Source organism: Thunnus thynnus, chromosome 16 (genome assembly GCF_963924715.1).
Source record: "Thunnus thynnus chromosome 16, fThuThy2.1, whole genome shotgun sequence".
Lineage (NCBI taxonomy): Eukaryota > Metazoa > Chordata > Actinopteri > Scombriformes > Scombridae > Thunnus > Thunnus thynnus.
This window is the reverse complement of record NC_089532.1, coordinates 6,096,517-6,108,882: the sequence shown is the minus strand read 5'-3', so window position 1 is coordinate 6,108,882 and position 12,366 is coordinate 6,096,517. Positions and strand designations below refer to the sequence as shown.

The following is a 12,366-nucleotide window of genomic DNA, read 5'->3' as shown; positions in this document are numbered from 1 at the left end:
TACATTATCCAAGTAGCAGATAACAGCTGGATAAGGAGAAGAACATTGGAGAAATTAAAGATAGAGCAGAAAAACAGAAACAGTAGACATAATAATCTCTCATTTAGAAAGTTTGTGATCATAATGATACCAAATAATGTCTAATACAGAAGAAAGTGGCATTTGTAGTTATAGAAAAGTCCATTTTTGCTTTAAAATGCTGTATTCTTGCTACCTAAACATTATTTCACACCATTTAAAAACACGAACAGATGAGCAAACAGATCTCGGTTATAACATCAAGTTTCTGTAAATATTTGAGGAAGTTAAAGAAAAGACAATATCTGAACTCAAGGGTTAATTCTGGTTTTACCATAATTAAGAACACGTTTGCTTCACTACGGGTCCCAGTGGAGGGACAAAAACCATCAACAGCCCCGTGTCAGTAGTGGGCGGTGCTTTGCTGCTTTCACTTGTTCTTCGTAAAACTCAACTCTAAATGAGAAGTGGATTTAAATAGACTGTGAAGTTGTACATATAATAGAAATAGTTTTTATTTTTTTGATGTTTTTTTAAAAAGGTCTCTGTTTTGTGTTTGCTTAAAATCTCAGATAAGCAAAAGTAGGTGTTTGACTACGGCTGAAACAATCAATCAATCCAAAAAAAATCTGTTATAGTAAACTGAATATTGTTGGGTTTTTGACATTTTAAGATGAGTGATGGGCATTTTTCACTATTTGCTGACATTCTGTTGACCTAATGATTAATCGATTCATCAGAATCTGATTAATCAGCCAGTATGCAGCATACAAAGAAAGTATCTTAGCCTTTGCTCCCACAAATGTAACAGAAGAATAAAGATGGAACAAAAATAAGGTAATACTAAATAATTAAATAAACAAAATAATATTACAATTAAATTTACAATTTAAAATCTATTTACAGAAATCAGTAATAATTGTTTTGAAATGGGATATAAAACCTGAACCTTTGTTTTTTCTTATTTCCTCTCCCATTAATCATCTCACACCCCCTCAGATTTATCTGCTGACCCTTTGAAGGGGCCTGACCCCTAGGTTGGGAACCACTGGACTAAACTAGCTAATTGTATATAAAGTAGTTGAAACTAGCTCCACCTCCAGCAGCTACAACAGTAACATGCTGCTCTAACACTGATGCTTCACTATTAATAATCTAATTATGTCATATATAATAATATATCAGTCAGAGGGACCAAACCACTACTTTTACTGCAATACTTTAATCACATCAAACTCATAATACTTATGTACTTTTACTTAAAGTCCTCTTCCACCCAAAAATATGTTTTTCTTCTTGTTCCTACACTTGGATGTTTGAGCTTCACTGTGCAAAATGATGACGGTGCAGAGTTTGTTTTCACATTAATCTGCTGAAGGTGGAAAGTTTCTTTGTGCTCATTGAAAAATCTAATTTTAGGGGTTCGGCCTATGAGCATGATTTGTGACATCACAACTAGTTTGGAGCCAATCCTGGTCCAATATTTAATTTACACGAGTGTGATGTGGAAACTTGAGGCCTCCAGTGCACAAACACTGAGACCTATACAGCAAAGTAGGAGACATCTTGTGTTCAGCCTTTAAACCTTAAAAAATGAAATACATGTGCATATTTATAGATCCTAAAATTTTTAAAATGAGAGAGAAGGAAGTGGTGTAATTTTAAGAATTTTAAAGCGGTAATTACACTTTTTTTTCTGCAGAAAAACCTGAAATTTTTTTTATTCCAAGCAGAGTATGTATTTTAATACTCAGGATGGGATCTTTAAGTAGGATTTTTCATGCAGGACTTTTACTTGTAATGGAGTATTTTTACATTACTGTGTTGTTTTTGTTTTTTTTACTTAAGTACGGGGTCTGAATATTTCCTCCACCACTGTTAATCCGGCAATGTTCTGTTGCAGCCACATACTTGGGTGAACATTGATAGATTTACGGCGCGCACGCAGGAACAGAATGTAACAACAGAGGAACGCTTGCTCAACTAGTGGTTCCGCTGTTCCCGACAGGCCGTGAACGCAGCATCTGGCCAGGGGCGGGTAACCGAGCAGTATGGCGGACGATGGAGACAGTTCGAGCGGACCAGTTGACACCAGCGGCGGGCAGGGGGCAGCGGATGAGTCGGACGGGCTCGGCCTCGGCGGGATGTTGCTGAACATCGCTATCTTGGTTGTGGTGGTGGTGGTGTGTTTTGTGGTGTACCGGCGGTGGGGCAGGCGGCTCGGCGCTGACGCGGCCCAGGGCGACGAGGCCTCGGCGCTTCCTAAGATGAGGAGACGGGACTTCACTCTGGAACAGCTGCGGGAGTACGACGGGCTCCACAGCCCCCGCATCCTGATGGCTGTCAACATGAAAGTCTTCGACGTGACTAGCGGCAAAAAGTTTTATGGGAAAGGTGAGTGGACGGCGGGTTAATAGCTGACATGTCCCCGCTTTGTGGTGAGTTGTCCCGGACAAAAAAATTGGGCGCAAACCGTTGTGGTTAGCTAGCTTAGCTCCGCGGCTATTGTCTATTGTTTTTGAATGGGATGCTAGCTGCGCGAGTGCTATGATGCTGCTTCAACACCTCTAAACTTTATATTTATGTACACTAAACTCATGAAACTTTACTGGCTGGAGGTAAAAAGAGAGTGCCAAGACTGTGACCAGCAACCAGCCCGCTAACATTAGCTTGATAGCGTGTTGACGTGCACAGACTCACTGCACCGTCTGGAGTCTGCAGCCGCTTGTTTACACTGATGGGACTCAACATGCAGAGAAACTGAAAGCTGTGCAGAAGGTTTCTATGTTTAAAACTACTAATCTCTTTGTATTTGCTAATGTTGAGGCTAATTCAGTGGTGCAAGTGCGTTTACTCAAGTACTGCACTTAAGTATAATTTGGAGCTATTTGTACTTTACTTGAGTATTTCCATGTGATGCTACTTTATACTTCCACTCCACTACATTTCAGAGGGAAATAATGTACTTTCTACTCCACTACATTTATTTGACAGCTTTAGTTACTTTTCTGAAGAAGATTTGACACAAAGGATAATATAACAAGCTTTTAAGATACAACACATAGTTAAAGATGAAACCAGTGGTTTCCAACCTTTTTGGCTTTTGACGTCTTACAAAAAGCAGTGTGTAGTCGGGGTCACATTTCACATGTCTATGAGTTGTTAACAGCTCCACCAAATAGTGATTTTTCCCTCTAAACTTCTCACATGGTTTCATTTCAATAAATGTGCAAATCATCCAATATTTCACCAAAAATCAAAGATTAGAGAAAAAGTCCAAAAACTGAAAACAGATTTGTATATCAGAACTTTGTTTTTTCTTCTTTCCTCTCCCATTAATCATCTCACGACCCCTCAGATTTATCTGCTGACTCTTTTGGAGGGGCCCGACCCCTAGGTTGGGAACCACTGGACTAAACTAGCTACCTGTATATAAAGTAGTTGAAACTAGCTCCACCTCCAGCAGCTACAACAATAACATGCTGCTCTAACACTGATGCTTCACTATGAATAATAATGATGTCATATATAATAATATATCAGTCAGAGGGACCAAACTACTACTTTTAACTGCAATACTTTAAATACATCAATCTCATAATACTTATGTACTTTTACTTTTCATGCAGGACTTTTACTTGTAATTCAGTATTTTAACATTGCTGTATTGATACTTTTATTTAAGCAAAGGATCTGAATACTTCCTCCACCACTGGGATAGTTTTTATGTTTTTAAACACCTGGGGACACTGACTGCAAAGTTAATTTAGCTCAAGGAAGAGAATAACTTTTAGCAACAAATATCAAGAGCAAATATCACGTTCGTGTACTTGCACAGAGTGTGTTTCAAAGCCTGTAAGTCTTTTATTATTTATTGAAAAGCAAGGCCAGCCTGCTACTGTACTTTATCTCCGACCTGGCTGACTCACCTTTCACCTCTATAATAAACTATAATTATTCACATTCCCAGAAGTCTCATGTGTCACGGCTGCTCTTCCACACCAGCAGGACCGAGTCAAGTAGGCCTGAATCTAAACAGTTCACCAAATCATAACACACAGTTTTCTAGCGTAGTCTAGTTGTAGTTGATGACATATTTGGTGATCAATTGCAGTTACTTATGAGCTGGAAATACCAAACGTTTTCAGGTCTCAGCTTCTGAAATGTGAGGATTCTCTTTTTTTGTATCATGCAAATTTGAGTTTTTCACTTTCAGGCTATAAATACTCAGCAGGAAAGTCAGGGAACATTTGCATTTGTCATTATTTTTGACTTGTTAGTGCTCTGATTACTGTATCAGCTGGCACATGATGATCAGATTTGTTAAACTCTCAAATACTGATACTGGTATCAGCCTCCAACATCCAGTATCAACGGGGCAACATTAGGAAACGATCAATAATAATTGTTTTGTCTATAAAATGTCAGGAAACAGTGAAACATGGCCGTTATATTTCCTCAGAGCCCTCAGTGACGTCTTCTAATGTCTTGTTTGGTCCAATCAACAGTCCAAAATCCAAAGATATTTAGTTTACTATCATGTGTGACACAGAAAAGCTTAAAGTCCTCACATCTGAGAAGCTGCAACCAGCAAATTTTTGTCATTTTTCCTTTAAAAATTGACTTAAATGATTAATTGATTATTGAAATAGTTGCAGATGAGTTTTCTGTCGATCGATTAAGCGATAAATCATTGCAGCATGTGGATTTCATTACTTTTCAGACAGAGAGAAGATGTTTATTTAACTTCACAGGAGGATTTTAAAACTTTATTATTTAATTCTAATGCAGCTTTTAATAATAATGAACTTTATTTATATATAACCTTTCAAAACCCAGTTGCAAAGTGATTTACAATAAAAAACAGAACACATTATAAAACACAAAGATTAAAACAAACTAAAATACCATAAAATATAAATGAATTTACGAAACAGAGTTTGCAACCTTGATCTGGTCGGGCAGGTCATAAAACACATAATTTTTGACGTGTTATTGCTCTGATGATTGATCTAAAATAAGACTTAATATCAGGAGTGACGGTCAGTTGCAGCCAAAGCTCTTTAGCTGGAGCTGCTGTTTCCAGCTGAGTCAGATTTACACACAAATCTGGTGCAGTAATTGTGAGTTAGTTTTTAATAACAGACAGTAAACTATATGTATGTATGTCAGTATGTTGCTCTGCTGTAGCGTCGGGCTGCTGTTTTATCTGTAAAACGCTCTTTTAGTTCTGCAAGCTAAGAGCACATCTAATCTTTGAGGTGATAAGGCTTCTTTGCTTCATGGACTCTTTGACAGCTTTTTCTATTTTTTTCTTTCTTTCTGTTGCACAATTGGCACAAGAAAACCTGAGGGCCTGCTGAGTTTTCACATGCTGGTCAGATGATGTCGGTCTGATATATGACGGGAAGATTTAGAATATGGAGAGAACTTCAGGCGAGGCTTCGGGCATCGATTTGATAAACTTATGACCCTCTGAATATCTCTTGTAAATTATATTAAATGAGTCATTTAATCAGGTTACTGGAAATCGCTGTTTACAACACACATGATTATCTGTAATATCCTCTACTGATACAACTCTGAAATTGTACATATTTGTTACATGACAGGCCGATATTGCACAGAAACAAGTATTTTTGACTGAATACTTCAATATTGATAATTACGGCTGCACCGAGTACTGATATGAATGCAGCGTTTCTATGTGAGGTTACTTGAGGTCACGGATCGCTGTGGCACCAAAAACCGACTCATGTCTGATGAACATCACTGATAATGGAGAAAACCAGTTTTATAATGACAATGACTAAGAAACTTAATGCTTTCAGAAGACATTTTATGCACAAAAACTATCGAGGAATGGAGCTCGACTGATAAATCTGCACTGATCAATGTAAAGACCAATATTATCTCATCACAGATTTATCTGTATTGGTTGTATATGTTGGATAATAAGTAATAAAGTGCTTTACAGAAATCTTAAAGATGTTTGAGGTCATTTACAAACTGTGTCTCTGTTACATAGTTTGTGTTTTTTATAGTAGTATAGGGTAATTTTTATTGTATTTATTTATTTGTCTTTGTTCTGATGGTGTCGGAGGGAATCACGGGAAAAACTTACAAAAAGAAACGTCATGTGATGCCTGGCGAACACGTCAAGATGATTTTTTTTTTAAAAGCACAGTTTGTCATCTTGACAACACTGACGAGTTTATTTTTCAACTGTAAATTATATTGCTGAGAACACATTTAGGGTCATAACTGTTAAAAAAACTATTTTTAAGGAATTGTTATAAAAAAAATCCGTTTGTGTGTGTTATGTGTGTAAAAAGTATCTGATTGCATTTTGAGAAGAGATTATTTTTATTAAAACTCAAGTATTGATATTGGTATCAGCCTCAGTGTCGCTACATTAATAAACAAGCAATTAATCATTTTGTCTATAAGATGTCAGAAAATATTGATAAATGCCTTTTTATAATTATGTCTTTTAGCCCATAGTGACGTCTTAAATGTCTTGTTTTGTCTGATCAACGATCCAAAATCCAAAGATATTCAGTTAAGTTTAAAATCTTCACATTTAAGAAGCTGCAACCAGCAAATTTTTGGCATTTTTTTCCTGAATAAAAAAGACTAAAACGATGAATCGATTATCAAAATAGTCGCTGATTAATCGACTAATTGTTGCAGCTCTAGTTTTGTGGATTTCATTACTTTACAGATAAAGAAATTAATTGTTTATTTAGCTTAGCTGGAAGATTTTATGTTCAGAAAACTTAATGCAGCGTTAAACCCATTATTATAACTCTAATCCCAGACAGACAGCAGTGAGTTTCATGTCGCTTCAGTAATTAATCTCACAGTTTAAACGACAACAACATGATGAAGCAGAGATTCTGCTTCGTCACCACTTCCTCAGAAAAGTAATAGCATGTCTAACTTTTTGTCTGGACCTGCCTGTAACCGCGGTTGTCCGTGAGTCAGTGATGAAGTTTCCTCATTGGCTGTTGCTCTTTCCAAATGAATCGGCGTGAGATGATGGAAGCGGAGGACAGCGGTGTGACGCAGAGCGACGGTGTTTCCTGCTCCGACGCTCTGACGCTCTCAGCTCTTCTACCGTCCAGCGTGATCGGCGGTGCGTTTGGATTTTAATAACCGATCTAAATACCAGGACGCAAACGATGAACGACAGCATTAAAACACGAGTCTTGAAGGTAAAACATGTGACTCACGTAGCTGTTTATCAATTTAGTGTAGGTGCGCTTGATTTGACTGCGACTGCGGTAACCGGGTGGAGATAAGCCTCCTGAATTTACACCCAAAATACCGTCAAAACTTTCATTTACAATTTCATGATCATCATGTTCTTGCAACTTCATTTGTAACCTTTTTGTAGCTGAACCACGTCATGTGATGCTACCGTCAGTTTACCAGCAGATATTACTGATAAAACTGCAGATGAACATTTAACATCCAGGAATTCACATTATAGACACGACCGCTGACCATCACTGTAGCAAATTGGCCGCAATTTACACGGTTCAGCCGTAAACTACAGTAGGTTTTGATCTCGTCCTGATTTCCCAGCAGCTCTCTTACTGGCAGCGCTGGAAGGCTTTTAATGTGAAGCAGCAGCAGTCACATGACACACTGCAGGTTTGAGTTAACTTGTTTCTTCAACACTTTTTTTTTTTTGTCGTCAGATTAGTTTGAAACAGAGATGGGACAGTCAGCTCAAATGGTAGATAGTAAAGTAGATTATTGTGCTTGAAACTCATCCTGATGATTGTTTTTTGTGTTGTTGTTTTTTTTCCCTCAGATGGTCCTTACGGCATTTTCGCGGGCCGGGATGCTTCAAGAGGTCTGGCCACCTTCTGCCTGGAGAAAGACGCTCTGAGGGACGAGTACGACGACCTGTCGGACCTCAACGCTGTACAGATGGAGAGCGTGAGGGAGTGGGAGATGCAGTTCATGGGTGGGCTTGTTTTCTAAACGCCTGTAAAGATTTCCACCAGAGGAAAAAAAAATACTCCTCAGATATTGATTTTTATTTTTTAGCTCAGATTTCACAGCTGCGTGTTTACCGTCAGTCCCTCAGCGCCTCTGCAGCTCTGCATATTAAGTTCAAAACACAAAACAGAACTCACAGTTTTTAATTTGTTTTGTGCTTGTAAACATCTGCAGGAACGTCCACTGTTTCTGTGTTTTGTATCACAGTTTCACCACCGCGATTACTCTCATTTAATTAGAACAATGTACTACAAAGTCTGATTAATGTCACGTTTAAAGCTCCGCAGCAGCACACAAACTAGCATCTGTGACTGAATCACACACTGTTTGCTTTAATCACATTGAAATATGTATTTTTTTAGTTTTACTGTATATTTAAGAGGAAACTTGCCTCTGATTGGAGAGAAAATGAACCAAACCTTGTAGATTCATTCTCACAAAAAAAGAAACGGTTCAGCTCTTGAGAAGGTTTCTCGCTGAAACGTTCAGTTGAACCAAACACTCGGGACAGACGTGCAGCATACCCAAACTAAAAATATCTCCTGCCGCCACATCTGCTGTTACAACAGGAAGCACTGAAACTGGAGGGAAACAAAGACCTCCTTGTCAGAGTTTTATATTCATTTTTACCACATCTACTTATTACTGAAATCCACGGATTACTCCGGATTCAAGGGTTTCAATGTGAGGCAGGCTTAAATCCTAAAATAGGGTGTAATTTTTTAAAATATTCTTAAATGTAATTTCCAGGTCAGGTGTCATTTATTTAATCTCGGGTGTCTAATTTTGGACCGAAGCACTTTGAGTAATGTCAGGCCTCGGCTAACTTGAATAACAAGCCTCTCTCTGGTTCTTTTGATGCAAATGACACGTTGAAAGCCGGACGGGCTCCTAACTGGAGACTGATTAAATCATGTAAGACGATGTCGGTAAATTAGTGGCAGCGTGTTGTTCACTACCAGCGTTGTCCCCGACGTTCAGGGGGAACATTAAAGGCAAATGTAGTCAGCAGAGAAATGACGTGGAGCTGAAACGATGAGTCGATTGACTGAGCTGTTTGAATAATTATTCGTCGAGTCATCGTCCAAGCATTTCCTGGTTGTAGCGTCTGAAATGTGAAGATTTTTTTTGCTGTTTTCTATGATTGTTAGACTTTATATTTTTGGGTTTTGGATTGTTGGTCAGACCAAAAAAAAGAGATTTCAACTGGTCCCTTTGAGGTCTGGATATTTAAAAAGCCACTTTAAACTAATTTCTGGCGTTTTATAGCTGAAAATAATCTGCAGATGAGTTGATAATGAGGAATAGAGCTCTATAAGGCTGCAACTAACAGTCATTTTCATCAAATAATAGTAATAATAAAGTTTTTGCAATTCAGAAAATGTCTAAAACCCTCAAATATTCATTTCATTCATCATATTAGACAAAGGAAATTTTCAAATTTGTGAAGCTGGAACCAACAAATGTTTGACATTTTTGCTTGAAAAGTAAATGATCAATCAATCATCCAAATAATTGCAGTAGAGCAGCAACGATAAGTCGATTCATTGATCGACAGAAACTTAATAGGCAACTGTTTTGATAATCGAATAATCTTTTTTTTTTTAAGTGGAAATGACAAATATTTGCTGGTTTCTGCTTCTCAGATGTGAGATTTTGATGCTTTTCTTTGTCGTATATGATAGTAAATTTAATATCTTTGGATTTTGGATCATTGATCAGACAAAACAAAACATTTTGAAGATGTTTCTATAAGTCCTACAGAATTATAACAGACAGTTTCCACTATTTTCTGACATTTTATAGACAAAACTGTAAATTTAGACAATAATTGGCAGTAATTTTTTTGTCTTGTCGTCTGATTGTTTCAGCTCTAAAATAAAGATGTTCCTCCCGCTGAAGCATCAACTTGTTTGTCGCTTCCTCTTCTAGAAAAATACGATTATGTCGGGAGGTTGCTGAAGCCCGGAGACGAGCCGTCGGAGTACACGGACGAGGAGGACATCAAAGACCACCTGAAACACGACTGAACGGTTTTTCCATCACACCGACCAAAGCCAGGAGCCCCAAACAGCTGCGACAGACCGCTCCAGACCTCCTCTTCCTCCTCCTTCTCCTCCTCCTCATCCTCCTCCTTCTCCTCGCCCCCATTGATCTACCTGCCACTCCCCTTCCTTCGCCCCCCACCACCCCCTCCCACTTCCAGACTCTTCATCTCCTGAATCCGTCTGGTGCCGTGGCTGTTTCGGAAGGGCAGGACTTCAAGTCTCAATGCCCAGACCTCCCTCCCTCCCCCCCTTCCTCCCTCCTCATCCTGCAAAGATTACCACCGGAGAGCGATCCTTCGATGAGAGGGCTTTTTTTTAAAACGACAGAAACACGTCTGGGGGGAGTGCGAGGGTTGTGCCATTTAGATGTAATTGGAAAATCCCACAAAATATTTTAGTCATTTCTCCAGAGGGGGGAACAAGAAAAAAAAAAAAGAAGTGCGGCTCGTTTTTTTGTCAAACGGGTCGCGGCGGTCACCGCTGTGCGCTGGGTTGGAGGTTGGTCGAGCTAAGTCAAGAGAAACGCATTGGTCAGAGATGATCAGTGGATCGGGATGGGGAAACAGATTTCTCTCTCTTTTTATCTTTGGTTTTGTCACATTGCAACTGAACTACTGCTTCAGCTTTTCGGACAGCTTTATCAATCAATCATTTTCTGTTTTTTCAAATCATTTCCCACCCTTTTTTTTTTTTTTTTTTGTTTTGTTGTTGAAAAGGGCAGTGCTGTGGCCTAACCAAAGGCAATTGGCAGGGCGTCGCATTTTCCTGTTGTGTTTTTGTAGTGTATGCACTACTAGTTTTCTTTGTTTGTCACCATGTGATTGTATTTGTTGAGTAGCATAGAGGGAGGGAGGGATGTTTTTTTTTTGTTTTTTTTTTTGTTGTTTTTTTGGGGATGGGTTTTTTTGGGGGGAAGGGGCGGGCGGGAGGGGGGTCAAAGGTCTTTGCCATATGAAATCTGTTTTGAATCACATCAGACGGACTGAATCACTTGATCGGGAATACAAAGGGAAGGTGATAAGGCAGTCCTAATCAATCGACTCAATTGTTTACATGCCTCACAAGCCAGCTGCAAGTCTGTAGATTCCCCCTTGAAAAATGGTCCAAGTATTAATTGTGCCTTATTTTGTTTGTTGTGTCAGTCCTGACCGGTCTAACAGGAGGAGGCGAGCGCGGAGGGATGATGATGATGATGATGATGATGATGATGGAGGTGTTTTCGGTTTCCTAGACTCGGTCCCCCAGACTTTAAAGAAGGCATACGTTCTGTCAGTCGTCCACGCACAGACTGTAATATTTCCCCACTACACAAACTTTGTAAATAGACCGTATGAATTACTCAGTGTTACTGCCATATTTATGTAGTTGATAACTCCATATACGTATACTGCTATGTCGTATTGGCCAAAACCCCCATGGTTTGTGTTTTTTTTTTTTTTTTCTTTTTTTTTTTTGTTTTGTTTTGTTTTCTTTCAGTTATGAACTTCTTTTTAAACGTGGGTGAATTTCCAAAAAAAAGAAAAAAAAAAAGAAGAAGAAGCGTTGCGCAAAGTGCTGCAGGGTGGGACCGGGAGCTGTTCTTTCGAATTTTTTCTTCGGAGACGTTGCTTATCCTGTAAATATATCTATCATTTTATTAAAAGCATGTGCAACACAGTGAGCTATGCCGAATTCCCACCACGTCATTGTATTTAAATGTTGGGTGTGTGTGTGTGCGTGTCTGCGTGACAGAGGCAGGAAGGGATTTGTTCATGCATAATAAATCGATTTGGTTAATAATTGAAGATGTCTGCAGTTTTTATTTGGACTTTATGGGGAAAATGATCACCTGTGTTTGACCCATCCCACACACACACACACACACACACACACACACACACACACACACACACACTGGGAGCAGAGAAGGCGTGATTGGATCAGCACCAGGACTCTGTTTACGGTTCATTAAAATGTTCCACATTAAGTGACGTTCCTTCGGGACTGTTTGCCTGCAGCGAGGATTCACAGAGGAGCAGACAGTGATGAGGGTAATGCATCATCATCAGACTGATTATTAGAGTCTGATGAAGAGTTTATTTACAAGTAAACCCACATTTCAACACTTAGTAATGAAAGATTTAGATCAGCTTCTAACATGAAAGATGATTCAGCATCATATATCTGTCCCCGAGTCTCTAACTGAGTGATGAAGTTACACCGTCGCTTGGCTGAATGCCGCCACTTCCTGTATCTGTTTCAAAGGCTCTCTAGCGTCTCATACACCGTCCAGCCATGTATACAGTAG

General features: G+C 39.0%; 1 protein-coding gene across 1 annotated transcript; it reads left to right on the top strand.

The window, feature by feature from the left end:
* Positions 1-2,010: 2,010 nt before the first annotated feature.
* On the top strand, positions 2,011-11,863 carry pgrmc2 (progesterone receptor membrane component 2). Its single transcript, XM_067615125.1, has 3 exons — positions 2,011-2,412; positions 7,841-7,996; positions 9,964-11,863. Exons 1-3 carry the CDS (start codon positions 2,070-2,072, stop codon positions 10,059-10,061), a joined length of 597 nt encoding a protein of 198 aa, XP_067471226.1. The 5' UTR covers positions 2,011-2,069; the 3' UTR covers positions 10,062-11,863.
* Positions 11,864-12,366: the final 503 nt, after the last annotated feature.